Source organism: Thermobia domestica, chromosome 7, assembly GCF_964235325.1.
Source record: "Thermobia domestica chromosome 7, izTheDome1.hap1.1, whole genome shotgun sequence".
Classification (NCBI taxonomy): domain Eukaryota; kingdom Metazoa; phylum Arthropoda; class Insecta; order Zygentoma; family Lepismatidae; genus Thermobia; species Thermobia domestica.
The window spans coordinates 63,953,763-63,981,007 of NC_137460.1; the positions used below are offsets into that span (position 1 = coordinate 63,953,763).

The 27,245-nt window shown below is 35.6% G+C and overlaps 1 protein-coding gene across 1 annotated transcript in view; it reads left to right on the forward strand.

Moving 5' to 3' along the window:
- DNaseII (deoxyribonuclease II) overlaps positions 1-22,226 on the forward strand; it is a 151,511-nt gene extending 129,285 nt beyond the window's left edge. The window contains exons 6-7 of the mRNA XM_081764801.1: positions 2,857-2,986; positions 17,517-22,226. Of these exons, the coding sequence (XP_081620927.1) occupies positions 2,857-2,986; positions 17,517-17,687 (301 nt within the window). The 3' untranslated portion in view covers positions 17,688-22,226. The remainder of the gene's footprint in view (positions 1-2,856; positions 2,987-17,516) is intronic.
- The last annotated feature ends 5,019 nt before the right edge of the window (positions 22,227-27,245 follow it).

The following is a 27,245-nucleotide window of genomic DNA, read 5'->3' on the forward strand; positions in this document are numbered from 1 at the left end:
TCTTTATTCTTCTCCATACCCAGATTTCGAAAGCCTCCAGTCGTTTTTCATAATTTTTTTTTTATAATGTCCATGTTTCTGACTCATACAACACAATACTCCACACGAAGCATTTTTCTCAACTCTTTATTCAAGGTCCCATTGAATAATTTCTTCTTCTTCCTAAAGGCTTATTTTGCCATTCCTATGCTTGCTTTTATTTCACTTTCACATTTCGTATCATCACTAATAATACTACCCGGGTATCGAAAGCTAGTCATCTGTTCTATTATCTCCCTTTCTACTTCTATATTTGACACTGACCACTTCGTTCCAATCACCATGACTTCGAAAAAAACTAGTGTTTTTTTCCACGGCTCGTTTACTTGGGAAATTTTGGTTTCTTAAAAGTATTTCAGTATTAATGAATAAATAACACTTCCTTCCACCTTTCGTTTCCCATTAACACAAGAAAGACATTAAAACACCGTGTACTGAAGAAGAATACGGAGCAATTCCGTAGCCTTGGTGCATAATAGTGAAACGTTAAACTCTATTTGAAAAAGTGTTAGCATGACTAATATAAAAATTAATAAATTTCGTTGAACAAAATTATCATTGAAATTTTATGAATAAGCTAAAATTTAACCCCTTGAATTTCAGCCCTGTAGATAGAGTGCAGAACCTCACGACTACGCTAAGCGGAGAGCATTCGATAACAAATAGTGCAAAGAAATAATCGACCACATTGGTTGCTAATTCCATAATTGTTTTAAAATTAATGCAATTGACATTTTGGTCTTCTAATGGTCTAATGAATAGAGCGTTGGATTAATGTCCGCGTCCATAATCCTTTTCAAATTTGTAACACGGATTCTTACGTGCATCATTGAATGGATCTTTCACATACAGGTACGTCCAGTCGTGCTATTCAGCCGGTTAGCACTGGTTCACTAGAACAGGTTGTTAAAATATTTCGAGTTTGCAGAGCCGTTTGTTATTCGCAGACAGTAAATTTTACCCAGTTATATCCAGGAACAGTAAATTTATTTTAGCTATCTTTGGTTTTAGAAACTCATACAACTACAAAGTTAAACATATGATCTGTCAGAATAAGATATAAGCGTTTATTTCGTAATGTCACATGCTCAGATATCAAGGATGAGAACTAGGATCACATAGTGAGAGTTATTTATATTTGAATCTCATATATACCATTATCAACAATGATCGATTCATTGCTGGATTAATGTCTTTCCAATACTTTTGACAAACATCTTTCTTGGATAATTCGTTTCCAAGATAATCGCAGTGTTACTTAATTTTGTCGCACCACTTTGTATTAAGATGCCGTGTAGGTCCTTACTTGTCACTTGTGGGAGAGACTTATATTTATCCATCTACTCTCTCTCTCTCTCTCTCTCTATATATATATATATATATATATATATATATATATATATATATATATATATATATACAGGGCCAGATCCAGGATTTTCTGAGGAGGGGTGCACCAAATAACTGCCAGTACACTTGAATTAAATTTGAGTTTTTTAAAATGCCTTTAGGCATCTGTAGTGTGAATGCGGAATTGCCCTGGAAATGCTAAGTGTCTGCTCTCGGTCCTTAAACCTTCAGAAAATTGACTGAAACTATTGATTTTGCAAAACTCACTGCTAGCTTCTTACTGTAGGTAGTGTATATTTATAACGAAGGAGGGTGCACGTGCACCTTCGCACCCCCCTAAATCCGGCCCTATATATATAGTGGCGCATCCAGGATATGATCAAGCGAGGGACTAAACCATAGTTTGCTGCTTTATCTAATGTGAAGCAGAATTGAAGCACATTTTATCCAGTGTATACCTGAGCGTCAAGGGGACTATAGCCCCCCGCTTAGATCCGCCAACAGCTTAAATTACTTTTGTTACTGAAAAAAGTTGAGGAGCTAGAGCCCTGCCTACAAGGAAACAAAAGTAGCACTTCAATAAGAAAGTAAGAATAACCGAAAAGTTCTACTTTTTCTTTAAAAAAAAAATGGCACTTTATGAAGAAAAAACTCCTTCCTAAAAATGTGTGTATTTTTTACATCTCTACCCCCACCCTTCTTTGCACATTTTAATGAAAGTGACATGATAGAAACCCAACTCGAGCCAAGCCCCCAGAATTGACATGAAACGATTCTGCTGTTCTCCCATGATAATAAGACAACGTCAATTTGAATGGGGGCGGGGATATGGAAAATTTCCTCTCTCGTGCCCTTATAGAAGCTGATTTAAAAAAAACAAACTTGAATATGCTTGAGCATTTTAATAAAATATATTTCTTATAAACTGAGCTTCATCTCTCTAATTTGAGAGGCTTGTGAATACTAAATTCTTTGGCATAAATTTTGAACCTCCGTCTTCCTTTAAATAACGATTTCAATGAGGGGTTATGAAAAATCCCGGCTCGACCCAATCCCTAACTAGAGTTGAACCGCTTAACGAACAATGTGGATTCGTATAGCGAATAAACAAACACATTCTTTTTTATATTTAAGATTACCTAAAATTCAAATTGTTTCTCCTGTACTTCTGAGCTGTTTCTCTTCCTTCTTGGTCTTCGGACAAATGTTTAAACAAGGCTTGTAGCATTACAGCACAGGATAGGACCATAATAACGAATACTCATAATAACACATTAAGATGAGGAAAGTATATATATATATATATATATATATATATATATATATATATATATATATATATATATAAAGAAAGAAAGAAAGAACTTAATTTATCTCAAACAGTATCATAGAAAATAACATACTAATCAAATTAAAGTACTATTATTATTGTGTAGTAATTAGTAATATTGCAAAATTATATTTCAGAGTAGTAAACGTAGAAGTTGTGGGTCTTCCGTCGTGTGTTGACTTTAGAAGCCATATGGACCATTCAAAGTGGGCTGTGTCCAGTGAAGATAAATCACCGTGGATTTGTATTGGTGATATCAACAGAATGGTGAGAATAGCTTATGTGTTAAGTTTCTAATATAGTGTCTAAGTTACTTTAAGAAAGGAGGCTAGACACCATTATTTTATGTTCTCGCAATTCCTCAGTAAACAACAGCATAAATAACTTACTTTAATATATATATATATATATATATATATATATATATATATATATATATATATATATATATATATATATATATATATATATATATATATATATATTGGGTGTTCCAAAATAATCTTTCCAACTTTCATTCTGTATAAGTCAGAAATGGGGATAGATAGAAAAGTGCAGTTTATTTACACAGACGTGAAGTTTCACTAACCGTTTAACAAGTTCAATGTACGTGCGATCTATAGCACACAGGATATCTAAGCAATATTACAGTTCCGCCCATGTCCTCCGTAACGTGTTCAAATGCTCTACCGATGCGAGCTCGCAGCTCCTGCAGGTGTTGCATTGGGATTTTGAAGAGCACAATCTTCACAGAACCTCAGAGGGGGAAATATTGTGGAATGATGTCCGGAGATCTTGGGGCCAGTCAATAGGTCCTCCTCGACCAATCCAACGACCTGGAAATGTATCGTCAAAAGCTCTCCTAACGACCGCGGTCCAGCGAGTAAAGGCACCATCCTATTGCACCAGAATGTCAGGCTGCAAGTGTTCGACCTGTGGAAATGCAAATTGTTCCAACATGTCGAGGTAAACAATCGCCGTGATTGACGCCTCTGCAAAGAACGTCGGTTCCACCCCACGGTCATAAGCAGACCACACCATATGATAACCTTTGTACTGTCGCGCACAATTTCCCGACTTACGTGGAGGTTCTCCGAGCCGCATATCTGCACATTGTGTCGGTTTACCATCCCGGACACATGAAAGCTCGCTTTATTCGAGAACATCACCTTTGTCAGAAAGTCTGGATCCTCGTCAATGCGACTCAGAATATCAGTTGCAATCACATTGCGCTTTGGCCTGTCATCAGGTTGTAGCGCATGCAGCATCAGTCGCTTGTGTAGCACCCTATGCACCGTGGTCGGTGATAACTGCAACAGTCGAGACGCTTAATGGGCTGATTTGGTTAGGCTCCGGAGAAAAGTGTATTGCACCCGTTTCACATCCGCTTTACTCATGCTCGGATGTCCAGAACTCTTTCTCTTCATGACACTTCCGGTTTCCTTGAACATCGTTTACCATTGCTAGATGACTGGACGTGATGCGAATGTGCGTCTGTAATGCGTCTGGAAGCTCCGCTAAACCTTGGAGGCAGATTTAATCTCTATTCACCATTCAACACACTGTGCAACCTCCAGGGGGTGGCCATCTTCGTCAATGCCTCACCTGCAAAGACAAAGACAAAAACAAAAGAAAAAAAGAGAAGAGAGATTTGTTGGAAGCGGAACTATAGGACAAAACTTTAGGTGTGTGTGAACGTTATGCCGCAAATCGCACCTTTCTACTTTCATTTCTGACTTACAAAGTATAAGCGATCAAAGTTGGAAAGATGGTTTTGGAACACCCGATATATACACACCATCGTCGTGCAGGATGGTCCTTAAGTCTTCCTATCCTTCTATACAACATATGTGTTTAAGAGCAGACAGTAACAATGTACAACAAGAAGGAAAGTAAAAAAGGACAAGTAATGGGATATTACAATGCTTTTATTAAGTTTTTTTCTATTTGCTTCTTTGTTAGAGTCAAGTCATGCAATTTAAATTTCACACACTTCCATACTGTCTAGAGCTCTGAAATGTACAGGTACGTGAGTTCCATAACAATACAATGTTTTCACATCATTTTGGTTCAAGCTTACCGTTTCTATTGTAAAAGTAAGTTGTTACACATGTATTTAGATTGCGAATATACGTAGTTAATGTCAATTGATTAAGCATTACTTCATCAAATGGCAGAGTGAGTTAGCGTTCTGTCCTCTTGCGTCGATACATCTTTGGTAGCTGGATTTCCAATCCTCGAAGACATCCTGGAAAGCCTGTTCAGGAAGTATGCTTAAAGCGATCCCACAAGCCGCTTTCACGTCGTGAATTGTTCTATATCATGTCCTTTCAGGGGGGATTTCAAACGGGGAAACAAAAAGAAGTCTGCGGGAGGAAATCGGGACTGTAGGGTGGCTGGGGCAGCGTTTTTACGTTAGATTTGCTCAGATAGCTGGTCATGACGAAAGCCGTGTGGGCTTGTCCGTTGCCATGATGAAGTTTCCAATCGCTACTAATGTGTGGTCTGATGCGCCATATCCTTGCTCTCAGTCTCTTGAGGACTTCTACGTAAAATTTAGAGTTAACTGTTGTCCTGGGAGATACAAACTCACGATAGACGATCTCCTTGATGTCAAAAAACACAATGACTATGGCCTTTATTTGATTTGCTCATTCGAGGCTTCTTGGGGCGAGGGGACGCCGAAGTGTGCCACTCGGCATAATGTTTCGTTTTGGGGCCGTACTGGAATATCCACGTTTCATCACTCGTGATAACGTTATCCAAAACGTGAGAATAATTGCAACACATTTTCAGAATATCTTGACAAATTTCCACTAGGAGAAATCTGGTCGTCGGTCAGAGTTCTTGGGACAAGCTTCGCGCACACTTTTCTTAAGTGCAAATTCTTGGTCACAGTCTCGTGAGTGATAGCTTTTGGAATATTTAACATGTCAGCAATTAAACGAACACTCATTCGACGTTCTGTTTGCAAAAGTTCTTTCACACGTGTCACATTTTCGTTGTTGGAGGAAGTTGACTGGCATCCAGCACGGGCTTAGTCGTCGATCTAGTATTATGTATTAATATTTTAAAAAAGTAACGGCTGTTGTGGAGAAAGGTTTTGTACAACGTGCAGTTTTGTTATTGCAAAATACCTAAACTTAAAGAGAGTACATTTTCGAAACTAAATCATTTTGTTTCTGAATTTGTTGGTTGAAAAGTTTTTCCCACGAATGTTTCTATTCTCTGCTGTACGATGTGTGATACGACAGTTGCAGCTGAAAGAAAATTTACTGTGGAACAGCGTGTGCGAAGTAAGAAACATAAACGTGGACTTACGTTATAATACGTACGAACCATAACACAATGTAACAGCTCCCCGGGCATTGTGGTATATCAAATCATTCTGTGTTTTTCGAGGATTTGTTTGAATCATTTATCTGTGCTGACATTCATTTGAGAACTGTGAACAATGTGAAATTGCATGCATTGTTAGAGGAATACATTTCTGAATTTCTCTCTGATTCTTCAACATTATAAAGAATGTACGAACAATCCTTTCAGCTGAATATTAAGCATGAAGCGAAAGAAAAGAAAATGTGGGTGTCCGTAAACGAAACATGCGTTTCGCAGGGATACAATGCTTTAAATGTTGTTACTAGTGTACAACATGATGGAACTGGTAAAATATATTTCTTCTAAATTATAATATTCTGTAAAAGTTCAGTTATTCCACCATCAGCAAATTATTTGAGAAACCAATGCATGTGTTATGGCCTGATGCCGTTCAATACAAGAATGTGCTACTGGCTGTAACAGATGCCGAGCCATACATGGTGAAAGCAGCAAACTTCTTGCAGGCGCTAGCTTTAAAAGTGGTTCATATAACTTTGCCTTGTACATAGGTGTCACAGAGTAGATGAAGAGGTACGGGTGCAATTTCCCTTAGTTGACAGTCTCATAGGAAGTGTAAAGAAAGTGTTCGCAAAAGCACCATCGCGTGCAGCTTCTTTTAAATCTGACCATCCTGAACTCCCTCTGTCAGCAACCTAATTCTAACCAGGTGGGAATGTGTATAGAAGCCTGTAGTTACTACTGTGAAAATTACAGTGCTGTGAAGAATACCGAAGACTCTTTCAACGCCTCCGAATCTTTCTCGATTCGAACCTCACAGGAAATAGTCTGTCCTGAAGTTGAATGTAAGCTTGTGTACGTTAAATCTACTTCTGGTTTGCTACATTTGGCGCCATTACTTCTTTAGAAAAGTTTGGAGAATAGTAAATAACAACAATTAACTTATTAATGAGAAACAAAATCCATGATTAGACAATGTTAGTGGTGAAGTAGGAAAAATGTATCATAAAAAATGAAAAATGTGCTAAACAAAAATGTAGGTTATCGTGTAATGTGCTGCATAGCAGATATTCTTTCAAGCACAAAGCTTTCGTTTCCTGAATTTCAAATGGGACTGAGAGTAGGTGATCTTGGGGATTTCAAATATGATCCTGTTCTGTCTGTGGAAAAAGAAGGAACAATTTTAATGCACAAGTCTTTGTTTGCTGACAATCCCCATGCATTTATATTCGACAACTTGCACATGATCTTTGTTGTATATTGTATCTCTCCTTTAAACACTGCACAAAAGTAATAATACAAAAAAAAAATCGAATCAGTAATAATAATAATAATAAAGCCTCCAGATTTATCTTCTGAATGTTAGTACAACATACGTAAACCTTCTGCGAAGTGGGTTTATAAGTTAATGTAGCGATAAACTGATGCTATGATTGTTGTAGTGCAGTTACTGTATTCAAGAGATTGAAATCAGTTTTCAACACTAATCCGTAACGTGAACAGTGTAAACTTCATATACTAAGCATAATTGTAAACAAACACACCTCATAAAATAATGATTCTGCATATTTCATAATCGTTTCTGGCTTATATTTTTATTTCTTTTTAATATATATAGCAGGGTTGGCTGGTTTAAACCAAGGTGGTTTAAACCAAAAAAAAAAAGAACGAAAAATGCTTTAAATCGTGTGAACTTCATAGTGACGTCTGCACATATCAAACCATCTGCATTACGTTTATCTGCTTTTCACCTTTTAATCAAGAGGTCCCGTGTTCAATTCTCGGTCGAACCACAACCCATCTTTCAAGTATAAACCAAGTAGCGATTCGAGGTGTCCCTTTAAGCGAAAGTCTTCTCCGTGATAACCTTGGTATTTCATAAGGATGTTAAGCCTAAACATACGAAACGAAACCAAATTATATATTTCTACTTGCCTGAATGCCTGTTGTTTTATAAAGAAGCCAAGATTGCTTAAATATATTGGTAGAAATTCGCAAAATTTATCAACTGCCTATGTAGCTTCCAACATCAGCTTGGATTTGACTTTGTTTTAATTTTATTGAATTATACCTACATACCAAATTTGTAATTTAATACCTCAGTTTTAGCGTAGTGATTATGATACGTTGACCTTAAAATTTTACATACAAATACATTTAAAGTAATAACAGGATTTTCCCAATGGCTAAGGTGGGAGTTTCTCGATTTATATGTAGTTCTGTATAATGTTTTTACTTGTGTAACTTTATCTTTTTGTCATTCTGAAATGACTCTTGACAATTATATTAACAAGTAAAGATCAATACAACATATTTTTATTAGGAGTTCTTTGTGAGTGAGTCGGCAATCGCATTTGTGACCAATTAGTCCCGGTTTCGTGTCGAAATGAACAATTTCTTTTGGATGTAAGCCGAGAAGCGGTTTGGATTCCGCTTTAAGCTTATGTGACCCCTTCCAGCATAACCTTGTTGTTGCATAATAACACCAAGATGATACAAACTAATTCCTGTCCATATGTAATATACATACAGAGAGTAAATTATTTAAACTAAAAAAAACTGGTTTAAACAAAAAAACCTGATTTTTTGGTTTTTTAAATAAAAAACCATGTTTTTTTGCCAACCCTGATATATAGTATATTAATGTATTTAAAACTTTGGAACAGCACAACAAGCATAAGCCATGCTGAATAATAAGCACGGACATTTTGCTGCAAACTTTGTATTCATTACTGTCTTCTACTATATTGATATGTTTAGTCTTTTACAATGCTTATTTTTTACGTTTGATAGTGACAATTATATATATATAGTTTTAGTGTAGGTGTAATATTTATAATGTGTTCAATTTTGTGTATCTCAGTTAGTTGTTTGGTTGCTGCAGGTCAAGGTAAGCTAATAGATTGTCTTAAATATCTACATATATTTACATTGTTATCCATGCACTCAGGTTATACTCAATATTTATGCAATACTCAGTAGATTTCTGATTTATGGATAGAACACCATGTATAGCACGAAGAAATACAACTCTCGCGAACAGCACTAATGAATCATTTATGTTGCATGGACCTCCTGGTAAAAGATTAACAAAGCTTAGCATTGCTCAAGCAAATGTTCGTTCCCTTGCTTCAAAAATGGTTGAAATGCGAATCTTAGCAAACGAGGAAGAATACAATCTTATTGTCATAACCGAATCGTGCACTAAACTCATGAGCCGTAGAAATATCTAACGTTTGTTGGGAAGTGCTTGGACTAACAGGCGAGGAGGAGGAGTCGCTGTATATTTCCGTAGTAATTTGAATGTGAAACTGCTTAATGTCGATGTCTTGCACAAAGACGAAATTGACTGTGTATGTCTCAAACTTAACATCAATTCGGTTAGGCTAGGTGTATGTGCCATATAGAGACCACCCAGCGTTGCATGTACTAGATTGGCGATGCTCGAAGAAGTGATCGCGAATGTAGGTTCTATGACTAATAATCTGCTCATCATAGGAGATCTGAATTGTGAATTCCTTACACCTTCGAAGCGTGACACAGCTTATTGGTATTCAATACTTGATAGCTTTCAGCTAACGCAAATCTTAAACGAACCAACACGCATCACTGAAACCACTGAAACACTTCTTGATGTATTTATTACTAGTAATATCAATATAATTCATTCCAGTGGAGTAAGACTACTAATCGGTACTTTAGTTCAGATCACTCTTTAGAATATATATGTTTGCAACTAGAAAAAACACCAAAAGACAAGGAAAAAAAAAGACTTATCGCAATTTTAACTATGTTAATCAGTCCAAATTCACTCGTGAGATAGAACGCACAGATTAGAAACCAATTGAAAACCTACCCGACGTAGATAAGAAAGTCGAATTCTTAGAAAATACCATAGTTAGCATTTTTGACAAACGTGCACCTGTATGTTCTTCGAGAATTACTAAAAACAACAGTCCATGATTAGCTGATTGCGTTAAGCTACTAAAAAAAATATATAAAAAAAACTTGCATATCTCAATTTCAAAAGGACAGGAGCCGATGGGAATGAATACAAATAACTACGGAACTTTAAAAAGGGCGTATTTAACAGTTTTTCAGTAGTAATAGTCTGAGCTCCAAGGATGTATGGAATAAATTAAGAACTCTCGGTATTAGTAGTCGGAAAAATTCTCATGATGATCTTGCAAACTGCAACGAGATTAACGCGCACTTCGGTGAAATTTGTAATGGTAGAAGTATCGACGAGAATGCATTCAAAACCGCATAACTGTATATAATAATACTAAATTCTGTTCAAGTATGAAACCACTCGAACTCCGTAATATAAGCAATTTTGATGTTCAGAATGCTATTGAAAACTTAAATTTGAATGCAGCTGGGCACGTAGGCATTACAGGAAAGATGCTTAGACTTATTTTACCACACATTACATCACCATTAACACATATAATAAATTATTCCATAGCCACATGCTCCTTTCTCTTATCTTGGAAAGAAGCATTTGTAATCCCTATAGCAAAAAAAGCAAAATGTCTTCTCTAAATGATCTTAGGCCTATTAGTTTATTCCCAATATTGCTCAAAGTTTTGGAGAAACTTATGCATAACCAGCTCAATGATTACGTCATTAATAATAATATCTTATCCCTACACCATCAGGCTTTCACAATTCACATAGGACTGCCACAGCCCTACTTCATATCACTGACGATATTTTTCGAGCATTAGATAACAACCAGATATCATTCCTAATATTATTAGATCTGTCTAAAGCATTTGATTCAGTTCATCACGACTTACTCCTAGCTAAAATGAAATACCTAGGTACTATAACTTTTCCCCCAACACGATCCAGTGGTTCAGGTCATATCTTTCAGATAGGCAACAAAGATGGTACTAAGAGATCCTAACCTTGTAGTATCAAACCGAGCTCTCTTTGAAGAGTACCGCAGAGATCAATACTAGGACCCCTGCTGATGCGGACGATACACAACTCTGCTTAGCCACGTCTCCAGAGCACGCCTTAATGAGGACTTAGAAATATTTAGTGATAGGTGCTTGTCCAATTTCTTGAAAAGAAACGCAATCAAATGCATATTTACAGTCATGGGAACAAGACAAAATTTTAGGAAATTGGAAACAACAAATTAATATTTCTATTCACGACATGCCATTAGATTACTCACCTACCGTAAAAAATCTCGGATTAGTACTAGACGATGAGCTAAACTGGAAGTGACGTATATCTACTGTATCTAATAAAACAATATTAATTATTATGTATAAATATAATGATTTTCTAAATCAGAACATAAAACTGTATTTAGTGAACACATTTATTTTTCCACTATTCGACTATTGCGATTCTGCGTATGGACCAGCCATTACAAAATCCTTAGCAATATCAATTCAAAAAGTTCAAAATGCGTGCATGAGATATATCTATAACTCGCGAAAATCTGAACATATACTACCCTTACTAAATCAAAACATTCTAACAATGTCAGGGAGGCGTTTGTTGCATCTGTATTGCCAGATACATACGGTCATATACAGGCACGTAGCCAAGGGGGGTCCGGACCCCCCCCCCCTTCGAGACCAGAAATGAAAAAAAATTAAGGAAGGATGAAACAAAATGAAATGAGAATAAAAGAAGGCTCAGCGTTAAAAATAAAGTACAGGAAGCTTATGGTTACTCTTTCTTATGATGAAATTTGTATTACCTGCAATACATGGTTGCGAGGTGAGTGATATATCCTAGAAGAGTCAGGGAATTTGAAATTTCTAGAAAAGTCTAAGGAATTCTCAGAATTTCTGCTACTAGTCAGGGAGATTTCAAGCTTCCGAAAACATAGTGCAGTTGTGTAATAGCGTGGACATTTTTATCATAATTTTTCGTCATCGCATCCTTGCAATGTCAAACACGTTATTTCAAAAACATTTTTTTTTTAACTGCTCCTTTAACCTGTCATTTGAAACAGACAGTAGTTGACGGAATAATAAAAACAAAAATACACGTGGAAAGAAAGTTTTGTTAACATTTGATTCAACAGAAAAAGGAACTCAGATATTGCAAAATATTTTGCAAGACATTATTGAGTATGTACTTTTTATAATAGTGAATATGTACTTTTTATAATAGTTGAGGTCATAATGAAAGGAAAGTTGTTATATTTGAATAAACAAAGGAAGGATGTAAATATTGTATAATCTTTTTCAATACGTTTTTTTTTTTTAACTCGAGATTTCTTCAGTTTATTAAAATACTTACCAACATATCCTAACAACCAATATACGTTGATAGTAAAGTAGTTTAGATTGATCGAGCTCCTGGGCCTTCAGAATTTCATATTACGCCTTCCCCCCCCCCTTCCCGTTACGAAATCCTGGCTGAACGAACCAATATATGTTCCAGTAAAATAGTTTAGAATGATCGAGCCGCTGGTGTGATGACCAGAGTATTTCATGTCACGGACTCCCTCTTCACGAAATACTGGCTACGTGCCTGTCATACACAATAATGGCCCCCTTTATCTTAAAAGAAAGCTGACGTTCCTAAATGAAATCCACCCATACTAAACAAAACGTTCCCGTGCACTTGACATCTCGCGGCATACACTAACAAAAGCAACGAAATCTTTCTCTATATCAGCTGTGAGAGCCTGTAATTCATTATCTCAGATGTAACCGGGTGCAAAGGATTCTTGACCTTCAAACGTAGGGTCATCTTTTATATCAACAAAAACTTAGCTCGAGTACCTACACCTTAGACTGCAGCAAGTAAACCAGTTTCGTATGCATATTGTAGTATAGAGGACAAATATTAGTGTATCTGAACAATATTATTACTTTATATTGGTTTTAATCATATATATATTAGTTTGTAGACAACTAAACGCTATATGCTTATTGTTTTTATATATGTATGTGTAAGATGTCTTTTCATATTCCTATGTCACATTTCTGTATCATTTCTAATTGTACTTTTGTTAAGTTAGGTGGTAGAGCAGCCAACGGCTGAACCTCGCCTCATGAATAAAGGCATTTTCAATTCAATTCAATTTAACTACATATTTCTTATTTCTTTCAGCTGTGTTTCTGAAAATATAAATACACTATTATGAAGAATGTATGTTGTATTTCTTTTTTTAAGACTCAGTACTATTTTTAGAACACTTTAAAACGCATTTTAGAGCATTTAGAAAGATTTTAGTGCATAAATGCAATTTTTATTTTGCATTTTGTGCAAATAGTGCAATAAAATCCTAATCCTACTCATTAATAAGAAAAGTTATTCAAGGTAAGTATGAAATCGAAAGCAAACTACTTAACCGTGAATATCATATTAATAAAGTACTTATAGAAGTTCTGCGAACACTGTTAATTAGACACCCGAGTATTCATTTTCTTAGAAAGTTTAATCTTATAACTTCTCTATATAATCTTATAATTGCTTATATGGTATTACTTATTATTAAGAGATCGTAACAAGGGAACTTCACTACACATCAGATATTTGAAAGATTGTGTTAAAGTTTGAAGCACGAAGCAAAAGAGATAAGAAGTCTGAAGATTTGTGTTTCAGCTCTTAAACTTTAGAGGCACCACCATCGCGTCGCTCCTGCTGCCACCTAGTAAGCGTTGCCCTAAAATCAAGATATAATTCTCTTTTCCTGTTTTAAGAGATGCCAGCAGTGCTTGCATTTAGCCAGTTGAGCCTGTCAATGTGGTCTTGCTTCACGTGTAAGACATTAACGTCTTAATACATTTGACTTTAACATGCAAGTAGTATTCTGTGTGCATCTCAAGCGCATGCATATCGTAAAGATGGAGAAATTATCTTTATTTCCATATATAATAAAACTTGTATATTGAAGTAAAAAAAAAAAAAAGTGACATTTGCAGTTTCTTTTTAAAAATTCTAAAAAATGTCTGGATTTGAGTTATTATGTATTTAAATATCTTGAGACTAAGAGTGCTAAAATACTAACGACGTTTTAATCTAGATGTGAATAGAATGCGTTGAGTTGATGACAGAGCGTTTCACCTATTTGCACAAGACATCACAATATACAAATATCTTATGGTTCCAACAACCGAATTATGTTGTGCAAAGTGTGACTTTATCCAGTCGAATGAGCAATAAATGCTAATGTCCATTGGAATGATTGAAATCACAGTTCGAACAAAATAATTTGGTTAAGTAGGTAGGTGTTTTTTTTTTTTTAACGCTTTTGAGGTGTCTTGTGCTTAATAAAAGAAAATCCCAATAACTTAGTTATTATCTTTTCTTCTTATTTCATGCCCTACACGAAGGCTTATTATTATTAATAATAATTCAAATTTCTGTCGTTGTGCTATACCATTAGTGGCAAGGTCCAGCAGAAGTTTCCTTGTAAGTTGCATTTCTATTATCATGGAAATCAGATGGCATGAGAATCAAAATTGTTTACCATGCTGACATCTACTGATGGGAAACTCAAGTATCAAATTTGTAAATGGTTTGTACAATGCTCGCTAGATGGCACTAGCATGCGAAATACAGACATGGTTCATTGAATAGGCACTTACGGTACTTGATGGTACTTACCTCTTATCTTCATGGTTAGAAGTAAGTTGGTAACAATTTCTGTATAGATGGTGTTAGCCCAAAAGTAACCATTATGGAGAATACTGAATCAGCATGCTTTAGCTATATTGAGAGGGAAGATTAGCTCAAAGAGCATGTTCATTTCTTTTTTATTTAATTTAATTTATTTATTTTATTTTTTGCCAAGGCAATCAATTAGGGTCTTTTCTATTTCGTTACGATGACGGTGATTTCTTTAGTTTCACCAATCAGATTTGTGGGTGCAGAAAATTATACAGTGTAATAAATAATAATAAGAGATATACTATTAACCAATCGATTAATATAAATAGTTATCGCTGTTTCTTTCTTATTTCTTTTCTAAATTTCTTTCGTTTCTACTCTCTTACCACTGCAAAATATAAACGCCGATCATGTAGGTACACTCATGTCCAAAATGATTGTCGCATATCCATAACTGTCTTCTTGTAAGAATATAATTTGATATTGATTTTGCATGGTACTTTTAAAATCCGGAAATGTATATTTGTGGTAAATTTCATAGGAAAAGAATTATAAATACGAAAATTAGAACGAGTAAAAAAAAAAAAAATGTTGCTAAATGAACAAAAAAGTTTTATTTTCGTTTTATTGTTCTTATTTATTGCTCTTTTGATATGAAATTTGCCACACACATGTCTGCCGATTATACACTGAGAAAAAAAATTGTAGGTGGCGTACTTAAAAAGATAGGTTACATGCGTAATTCCTGTAGTTTTTGGACTTAACGTACAACAGACGTATAACTGAAACCGCATGTTTTATAATACTTTCCGTATAAGTGTTCCATTTATACGTACTTTCCATATGAAACAATATAGGCGGTCAGGATCTCTCATACAAATGGACGTATATAACATATAGCTGGCGAAGGTAACATAAGTATAAGCATGTGATATACGGAAAACTGTTAGATGTCAGACATCCTGCAACGGCATGATATAACATCTAAGGGCAGTGCCTATATTGCATACGGATAACGTATGCTCCGTACTGATTTCTATAGTAAGCAAGAGGATACCGTATGTTTGTACAATATACCGCTGTCCGGAGAAAGGATTTTTCTCTGTGTACACATACTGACATTATAAGAAATACCGGGCGAATTCGTTATCAAATTATATTCCTACAACAACATTTTTATAGACATGCGACAATAATTTTGGACATGAGTGTACATAGGAGATGAAAAGATGGATTGAGCTGTTTGAAATCACACCAAGCTAACTACGTTTACCTGCTGAGGGAACTTGGCTCTCATGGAAACAGTAGTAACTTGACACGATCTGCTGCCAAAAATAAATATTACAGAGTGATTCAAAGAAACGGGAAATTTTGAAAGTTGTGTTGGTAACACTTGAATAACGTACACCAGCCTGTCAACGACACCCTGCCATTTAGTTATGAATGCTTGGGATAGTGCCCAACGTGCTTTCGCAATCAAAGCGCGATCAAAATTTTAGATATTGGATACAAGACCGTCCTATGGAGCTACATCAGCGTCCATTGCACAGCAACAAAGTTACTATGTGGTGTGCTATGTCATCATATGGTGTGATGGGCCCTTATTATTATTATTATTATTATTATTATTATTATTATTATTATTATTATTATTATTATTATTATTATTATTATTATTATTTGAGGACGAGAATAGTCATGCGATCACAGTCATATTGAATCGTTACGTCGCCATGTTTGAAACCTTCGTTGTGTAACAACTACAGAGATTTCCACATAATATTGAGTTGAGTTGATTTTGGGTTTAACGCCCCGTTCATCAGCGAGGCTATATGAAACGGGACCTACTGATTAACGTGGAATCCGAACCACATGAGCTCCCGCCGGGAATCGAAACCGGGTCTCCCAAGCCAAAGGCGCGTACGCTAACCGCTTAGCCACGGAGGAGCTGCACACATTATTGACACAGCCTGGTTGCAACAAGATGGATCAACGTCCCACAAAGCACGAATATCGATGGCCAATTGTTTGGAGAACGTGTAATTTCGAAAAATGGTGATATTCAATAACTTCCCAGATCCCCTGATTTGTGATTTCTTTTTGTGGGGTCATCTTAAAAACAAAGTGTTCCTTAGTCGATCTGCTATACCATGGAAGAATTGAAAACCAAAATCCGAGAGGCAATTGCCGAAATTCCAGTTGAGATGTTACGCCAAACCATGAACAATGTAACGAAGAGACTGCAGGAATGTTTGTGTAGAGGAGCTCACTTGCAAGGTGTCATCTTCAACAAATAAATTGTACTGCATGTATTCTAAAATGGCATTATTTTTACTATTAAATGAAACAATAGACGTATCTTTTTAAACATTTGTTTTCATGAAATTATTTCATTCTCAAAATTTCCCGTTTTCTGAATCATCCTGTATATAAAAATGATTTGCTTTTGTTATTTCATATCTACGTAAAACACGAGAACAAGTAATAATTATACTCAGTGATACTCTTATTATTTGAGCTGTGTAAGATCAAAGTGCACTAACTGCATTGTTGCCGATTTTTAAGTTTAAACATGGAATCATTACCGTTTCGCGTACTTTACACCGAACCTTATGTTACGCCAAACTAAGAGTACAAGTTGATGCAACATGAGTCACGTGAATCCCATTTCACACTAACAGCAGCACATCTCAGGCTCTCATTGTTTCCAGAAGGGCCAATTTTCCACAGCACAAAAAAAAAAAAAAAAAAAAAAGTTCGGCCGGCTTTAGACAGTTCAATTAATGTATTTCAGTCTAGTAACACTTGTTACAAATTGAATATTGTGGAACAGTACTTATATATGAATTATTATAACGTGTTTCAGGAAACGCAATTACATCGTGGAGGTGGAACAGTTTGCCTTCATCAAATGCAGCCGTGGAGCGCTTTCCGTCAAGCTGTACGTTGTGTGCAACCATGTCCCGTTGTGGAACCACATAATAGCTGTTACGATCTGAACTGTTTGGAAGAAGTGGAACAACGAACAATGAATTAAACAAAAAGAGGAAACTTCTGTTTCTGACGATACAAGACTATGGTAGTTTGTCACCAGTGAGTGGAAACTATAATGATGAGCCAAATAAAGCCTTACGAGCGTAAGGAAGCAACGAATTTATATTTCACGATCTCATTTTATAAAAAGTAATATATAAATATAGCCACAATATAGAGAAGGTCTCTTAGATAAATGAGTTACTCTGTAGTAAAGGTCGAGACAATCCGAAATATTTAAGCTGTAAATTTATATTTTTTAAACCAAATAATTTATTTGCTCTGCACACTATGGAGAAATAATTACACTAGTATTTCTGTGGTACATTTAGAGAATAGGTTTGTATCTTTACTTGTAGGAAATAGTTTTGTATCTTGTAATAGGTTATGTAAATAGAATATTGTGTATGACAAATGGAACATACGTACTTCGCATATGATCTCTTTTTTTTTTTAAATGAGATCTTTAGAATAGCAAATAAATACGCCAGTATGTCCATTTTTATTTTTATGAGAATAGAAATTTCTTACGAGAATGAGAATATTAGAAAATAGAGAAGATGCAGAAATTTTAATAATATGTAGTTAGATAACTACATATGAGAAATGAGAAAAAATGCAATGTAAAAACTAATTATGGAAAATCCTGTAAGGTAATAATACGGTACATACACAACTTCTAATTGGGATGAAGCATGGCATACCTAAATTAACAAGGAATCAGGGAATGCACAATTGAACATTATAAATCTGCAAGGAATGCATATTTATAGATCTTCTGAATCATAGAATGAAATAACAGTGTATCAACTTCCTATGGGCATGTCGTCAAATCGAAGAAAGCAAAGTGATGTCACCTTAGTCAATGTATTTTGAAGCTTATAAGAACGCTATAATCGCAAGAAATTGGAATAATGTAATACGTTAATGTAATGTCTCATTGTAGTTAATTTATAGGATTAGGATTTTTGGTGTGTCTTTTATGATTTACGGCAACTTTGTTTTAGAACTATGAATTTTGTAATCTTTTTGTATAATTTCATCATAGTTTGATGTTAAGTGTACCTAGTCGTTACATTGTTTTGATATGCACAATATTCTTATATTAATAAATTCAAATTTTTGTGTTATTCCTTGTGAGCATTTCCAACGTAGTTCCCCATTAAGCGAATATTGAAAGGCAACTATTGGACTGAAGATTCGCCTATACTTCCTGTTGATCTTCCTTATATAAATTTCATTGCCAGAGGTTATTGGGCCAATCTTGAAAAGGCAAATCTTGATGTCACCTTTAGCACATTTTAATGTTCTCATCATTAGAATATTTTGAAAGATATTGCAAGCACAATAGCGGGAAAAGATAATGTGGTTTCAATATTCTGGGGAAACATATTTTCTCTAAGATTATTAGTATTGTTATTATTATTAAATAGTTAGTAGTGGAGACCATTTTCTTTTATATGAATTACCCCAAAAGAATTCACCATATTTATTCTTAGTTGAATTTGGTGTTCAAGCAAACAGGAGTTACTTTAAGAAGTGCATATTCTTATAATAAGTATTTTTTTTTTTTCGGATGGACGACATTTTTTATTTTCTTTTTTCGTACAAAGTGGTAAAATGTTTTCTTACTCATTATAGACGCTCATAAGGCAAGTCTTTGACTATAACTAGTCTCTTTAAGCAACTTATTGTTCTTGTCGAAACTCTTAATGATATACAGGGTGGTCCGGAAGTGGGCGTACCCCTTTAGTTTCAACAGTATACTGTTAGTTATGGTAGAATGTCTATGCACAGTTACCTTGAAGTCTTAAGAGCCATAAACATCGGTATGATTACCATCCATGTCCTAACACAGCTGAATTCTGTGTTAAGTTCTCGCAGATGTTTTGCGGAGATACTCCGGAGTCACGGGGGTGAAGGCGTGTTCCACAGCTGCTCGTAATTTCTGCGTTGTGTGATATCGAGTGTTTCTTACTTGTTGCTTTATGAAACCACAGAGAGCATTGTCTGGTGTCGTCAGATCGGGACTTCTTGGAGGCCAGGCAATGGGAGCTGGTGAAGATGCACAATCTCTTCCAATCCAGCGGCCAGGAAACGTCTGATTCTGTTACCAAGCAGAACACGGCAGAAAACAAATGGACATGGATAGCAATGTTGCCAGACAATGCCAAGCAGTGTTACCAAACAAATGTGGGTAAAACCTAAAACCGCCAGAAAACATCAATTAGAGGTACACCCACTTCCGGACCACCCTGTACTTCCAGCTGTTCTGTCCACATCTCCATCGCCCTCAATTTTTTTTGCTTCACTCCTTTTCAGTTGTGGACCCTACGGGTTCGTATCTCCTCCAGTACTTCTATTTATCTTTTAGTAACCATAGACGTATCCCTTGTCTCTACCACAGATAATAAATTTAGGAAGAGTTTTATTAAACAAAAGCATTCCCAGACCGTAATTTGTACCATTTGCATAAATGTGACATGAAATGTTCTAGCTTTTACAGAAAAGGCCTCTCTGGGTTCAATATGTATAAAAATTTCTGTATAAAATGAAGATCTGCTATAAGTATAGTGAAAGATCATTTAAAGAACAACTTATATATATATATATATATATATATATATATATATATATATATGTGTGTGTGTGTGTGTGTGTGTGTGTGTATAGTTCTTTAAATGATCTTTCACTATAGTTATAGCAGATCTTCACATATATATTGAAAGGAAAGAAAATGTAGTGTGAGATATTACTACGAGGGGTGACTAAAAAGTTTGGAGCCTTCAGGAAACTGTAAGAAGTACAGATTTGATAAAGACTTTCCCGTTGTACGCCACCACACTTGCTCCAGCTGTACTGAAGTGTCGTTATCATAGTAGAAAACAATCTTTAGGCTGTGACTACAAGAACTCCTCCATAACTGTAATGACACCAATATAACTTGCAAAACAAAAGTCGTCCAATCAGAGCCTTGTTTAGATTCGGGAACAAACTGAAGACTGAGGGGGGCCTAATCTGGCGAATCGTGTAGATGAGGAACGGGCTCAAACCTGCATTCATAGATACTTGCCTATGGCAACTGCCGCGAAGTGGCTTGGACAAGTCTTGTAGTGGTAGAGAACTTATCTTGTCAGTGTGACTTTTATCTTGAATTTGAACTCTGAGTTTTCTCACTAGGTCAGCATAATACTATCGTGATGTGATGTTTCTAGGACAGTATCACCCATTGAAGATAATATCACACCTTCATACCTTGGAAACCCTCAAAACTGATGTCATTACCTTGCCAACGGAAGGGGTGACTTTTGATTTTTTGTCGGGGAGAATGAAGAATTGTTCCACTGTTTGGACTGTTGTTTGATTTCAGGCTGATCCTGATAAGCTTAACCCTTTATTTGACGCTGTTGCTCTCAAGCAACATCACATTCTATTGCGTTATCCGTACGAATTATAACTCCAGTGATAATTTAATTGGCATTATTGCTTTCATACAATATTCTTATGCATGATTTGTGAGTCGCTTCTTTAGATACTTCTAATCTTCGTCAACAGGGGATAGTCAAATTTAGTATTGTAGAAGCTTTATCTCCTGCGTTCCGTAAAAGTTCTCTTTTTATTTTTTATTTGTGGTTTCTTGCCCTGTAGGAAAATATTTCAACCAAACTATTGCTAATTACTGAGAGTACACTGTTCAGCAGCTACACGTAAAACCTATTTTATGGCAATGTTGGCTTGAAATAAACATCCTGTATTTTGTAACCAACGTACAAACATACTTTAAAAATCACGAAATTATGATCAGGAAGACATGGTTCAACCATAAAAGCAAACTAAATATTTTAAATGTAATGCTAACAATGCTTGCCAATTAAAGGGTTCGTAGGGGTGAATTGGGACAACATTTTTCACATCATATTCAAACAGTTTCAAGTTGTTTAATGACGTGGTGTACCGAGTGCTCTTTTGTTCAAGAGTCAGCTTTGGGGCACATTGAGCAGAAACCTCTAATAAACCAAGCTCGTTTTCAGAATGTGATCTGCTCGCTCCTGTAATACGCCCAACCTCTGCTATGTGACAAATGTTGACAATCGCTCGTCTTGCATTAGCATATCAAGTATGAAGGCAATGATTTCGTTGGGAGTCTGTCTGAACTCATTTCATCCTCGACAGTCTTTCTGCCGTGCTTGACTTCTTGTATTGGTCTATCGATAGTGCCATATAAAGGACCAGATTCATCTAATGAATTGACCATATTCTGATGGATATTGGACTCTTGACATTGTTTTCAACTGCAGATACTTTGTAGCTGTTCTGCATTCGATTTTTTTTTTTTATTTTCCCAACTTCTTATATCTGACTCACTTCAAGGACCTAAGACAAAATAAATTCTTTAGAATCGTATAATTGGTTGATGTCACTGATAAAGGTTGTACTATTATGAAACAGACTTTTTCTATTGTAGTTAATTTTTTTTTTTTTTTTTTTGTGTGTGTGTTAGGCTCAAAACTTTTCAGTCGCTCCTCGTCTATCTATTTAAATCGAGATACTGAATTTAATGTATAAACAATTTAATGTTTAAACAAACAGTATCAATATATCTTTTCTATTCTAGATTTTTAAAAGAAGCTGCTTGTATCCATCTGAATACGATATATGAAATGATATGTATATTTTTGTACAATAAAACCCTTAATAAATTAAATATAGTAAATGTTTTACTTTTTTTATATAGAATTCTAGTTTTTTTTGGTAAGTTATTCGCAATTACTATTAATGACAGCATTGAAAAACAAGATAAACTCTAAGTATTATATAAGTTTCAGATTGTACTTAAGTTGCAAAACGAATAAAAGGTAAGAAAGTTGTTCAAAAAATCTCCTGGTGCAACTCAGCCTATTCAGATACTAACAAGGAAAGAACATAAACCTGTCAACTGGACTTGATAAACATAACAAAGATATGTTCATGCACAAAAAATTAGGTGCCATGGACAATGGAGTAAGTCCTTGGGGCCCTATTAACCCTGTTAGTATAAAGAAAATCGTAGACTCGCAGTGAAACAGCTATTGTATCAACACTGTTCATTGGAAAGTCATGGTTTATAGTTCATTCTCTTCAGCATAAAACAAGCTTGCCAGAGGTGCTGGGGCCCCTAACGTACTTGGACACGGAAAACTGGGAGAATATCGGGAAAATTCCCTCCAGAAATCCCTCCCATCAACTTCGGACCAGAATCCAGGGCAATACTGAACCCACGGGATAAACCTGAACAAAAAGGGAAAAAGTTTTCATTTTTACCCTGAGTGTAAAATATGCAATAAATCTGTAAATTAAAAGTATATATGAGTTCTGCAGATATTTAACAAGTTAACATAGTCCTTACATTGTGTATTTTTAGCCCCACTTTGCCCAAAAAAATTTTCACAAGCCTATTTTCGTCATTTTTCGTGGGTCAATTTAAGAGGTTTGTACTTTTTGACAAATGAAATTTAGAAATATTTTCCAGGCAGATAATTGTAGGAAATGTATCAGTGTCGCTATCTGCAACTATTATTGCAGTGGTCTGTATTGTCTAAAAAGGGAGGCAAAATGTTATCGGAATGGGGCAATCCTGAACAATAATAAAGTATTGCAGTGTACGGCCCACTAAAACGTAAATGGAGAGAAGCCCTACTGGAATCGAAGACTATGGAAGTTATAAGAACATCTGGCTTCCATAAACATATTTCCCCCAAACTTCTGAAACATTAAGGTCAAAGTGTGAAATAAACATGTTCCAAAACTTAACAGCTGGGAACACACTCAGGTATCGTACCTTCAACCCTGGGAGGGTGTTTCAAATACTACCATTCAGCGATACCGGTACGGTACTAATGCCGGTGATGTGTCCAGAAAAGTTTCTTCTGTTGTAGAAATGCTGAAAAATATGAGGGAGACAGGAACTAAAAAGGAAAGTATCAAGTTATTCAAAACGTCAGAGAGTATCTGTGGAATCTGGGAAGATTGTTGGAGATACTATTGATGATATAACGGTATCTTCTACGTCTCATGGTACATCGGATCAAAAAGATTGATATACCATGTTACAGGACTCAACGTCATCTGATAACTCAGATGCTGCAGTGAGTGATGATGAATATGAAAATCGTACTGCAATTAAAGTTGAGCAGTGGTTATTGGTTAAATACTCACAAGGCAGGGTACTCTGGTGTAACACGCCGATTGTGATAATATTGCACAGACATAGAGAGCATTGAAAGAGAAGCGACTCGTATTTATTTTTATATCGGCCAACAAACGCACTGAAAGGGTGAAATAGGGACATAAAAATGGGATCAAAACGAGACTATGTGAAATTAGGGAGAGCGAGAAGAGATATGGGAGAAAGTTAAATGTACGAAATACTATCCATAGTCGATGCAAGGCAATGAAGTAGAACACACCCATGTAAAGAAAGCAGAACATCCAGAAATAGACCAATAACGTGTACAACATTGTCGCAATGTGTTACAGAAATGAGTAAAAAGCGTGGCAATTAACAAGAAGAAGAAACGAAAACAGAAAATACGTGTTTTCGCTTTGGGTGCATATGTCGCCCGTATGCGAAAAAGACGCATATTCATCTCAATGCACGAAGATGGGAGAACACGCAGGAAGGAAGCAGACGCCGTTCGTATAGATAGCCAACGAGACAGTCCTGCGCAGTGGGTTGCATGTATCGCGATGGATGTTGGAAGCGAAAATCTGTGTAGGCAGTGGTAATACAAAAAGAAAAAATACTATTACTGTTATTTTGTACATGCGTTTTCCTAATGATATAATGTTGATACTCATGAGTGGTACTGATATTACTGTTGCTATTTATCTTACATATGTGGACCACCTGCTATTACATTCTGCATTGCAGCATTTTTGTTCTCATTACGCGATATATGCTACCCATTGCGCAGTACTACTCACTGGCTAGACGAACGGCGTTCGCATCCTTCCTGCTTGTTCTCCCATCTTCGTACATTGAGATGAATATGCGTCTCTTTCGGATACGGGCGACATATGCACCCAAAGCAAAAACACATATTTTCTGTTTTCATTTCTTTCTTCCTGCTCCTTACCACCATTTTCACTCATTTCCGTAACACACTGTGACAATGTTGTACACGTGCTTGATCCATCTCTGGACGTTCTGCTTTCTTCGTATTGGTGTGTTTACCTCATAGCCTTCCTTCGACTATGGGTAGTATTTCGTACATTTAACCTTTTTTGATATCTCTTCTCGTTCTCCCTACATTCCACATAATCTCAGTTTGACCTAATTTTTATGCCCCTATTTGACCCTTTCAATGCACTTGTTGGCCGATATAAAATTGTGTCGTTTCTTTTTCGATATTCTCTATGTCAGTGCAATCTTATCACAATCGGTGTATTACACCGGGGTACCCTGCCTTGTTAGAAAAGGAATCAGTGAAGCATTTTGTTGGCCAAGTAATTCAATTAGTTGATTATTTTTATGATTCGTTCGCAAAAGTATGAATTGGTACTATGTCTTTTTTGGCCAGAACAAGGGGACATGGATACTGTTTCCGCTGATGATGTGATCCTGCTGTTGCATTAGCCTGTGCTAGACAGAAGGAGCACTACTATGTCTCTCAGTTTCACTTTAGCATCTGAATGTACAGTAAATAGATGTTCATAAGATTATTTTTGATATTATTATTATTATTATTATTATTATTATTATTATTATTATTATTATTATTATTATTATTATTATTATTATTATTATTATTATTATTATTATTGCATAATTTCTTGGATCTAGGCCTGTGCGATATGTCGGTATATCGACATCGATATATCAACATCCTAAATTTTTGATATCGATATTCGGGTGGTGAGGTATAGGGGGGCCGCTAAGACTTGCAATGGATGAAGAAATAAAACTTATTTTTTACAATAATGCCTTCTAATGACAATTTCTTTATGACCACAAATTGCAGTGTAAATAAATCCAATTGCAAATTTGCATTATTATATACTGTAACTTCTTAGCCGCCAGAACTTTCCTATTTACGAACCAGATGCTTCGAACTTTGACCTAGAATTTGTGTTAAGAAAGTGTTTTTGTTCCTGTCTCTCTTGGAGATTTCCATCCTTTTTTGCCTTTGGGAGCACTCATTGACAAAAACTGCACACATGACCGTTATATGCAGACATACTCTTAGCTATAGAGTCAGAGATTTTGAAAAGGGAATTGGTTTTCAATAATAATAATAATAATAATAATAATAATAATAATAATTATTATTATTATTATTATTATTATTATACAATTATTAGGTTTTACAAATTGGGTCCCATCTCTCTATCTTGCATGGGAGGTCCGGAAGTCTGCTACACCCTTATTTTCTGTTTGTCTCTCTTTCCGTCTTGTGTGGATGTTTGTTTTGTGCTCTTAGGCTTTTATATTAAGCTTTACATTATGTAACATTTTTAATATTTACGAGATTTTTTTTCTGGGAAAAATTAGAGAAACTACTTTCCTCTGATATCTATTTCTTACCATTCGTTTTGTTTGAACTGCTTAAGTAAGATCATTTAGAAACTTTTTATGTCACTCATTGTCCTCACGAGAATAAAATCGCCATTCTTAACAATTTATTTTATTCTCTTATTTGCAATTTGCCACACTGCTATATTTGTAACAAAATTGAGGTTTGGTTCAACGCCTTTCTAATTCTCAACCACTCCAACAACTCTGTTTTTTGGATTGCCTGCTATTGTAGGAAAAGGAAAATTGCAGGTGGTAATACACTTTTGGAGTTGTCCATACATAAAATAATTTTCTTTGCAATTCCAGCTGTAATCATTTTGAAGTTACATAAATTTTTATCCAAAAAAGTGTATCGGCATTGTCCCGTTCGACGGAATATCATATCTGAAAAGGATATAGTCTTAATACTACTTGTTTTAGTGATTCCCCGAAATTTTGTCAAGTTATTAAAATAAAATATAAACTTACTTTTTCCGTCCCCCACATTACCAAACACTGAGGACCACCGGACCACCGAAAATTTTCAAGTTGTTAAAAGAAACCTTAAAATTGCGTCTAAGTTTCCCCATTGCCGGAAACTTTCCGGGGGAGGATCCCGAATCCACCCCGAAATGAAAGCCTGGCTACGCCACTCTGCATATTTTAAATAGCTATAGTAAATATCTATAGTACTATAGGATTTCACACTAATTTGTTAAATATAATAGTGTATCACAAAGCCAATCTAGCAGGTTTTCAGATGTATTACGAAGAATTGAACACTTATCGAAAATATAGGTGATGTAACTGGCCCTTCATTTTATTTGGAAAACGAGTGGGATGAAAAATAAAAACGCATTAACCGACACCGGGAGGATTAAAAATTCACCCATTTCAGCTACTTTTTCTTCGAGGAATTTTTGAGTCATAACTCCGTAGAAAGTACAAGTATTGACATACTGATAATTGGCTGATTATATTTTATTGTTTTTTTTTCAGGAGTGAGGCTATATGAGACGTCAACATACA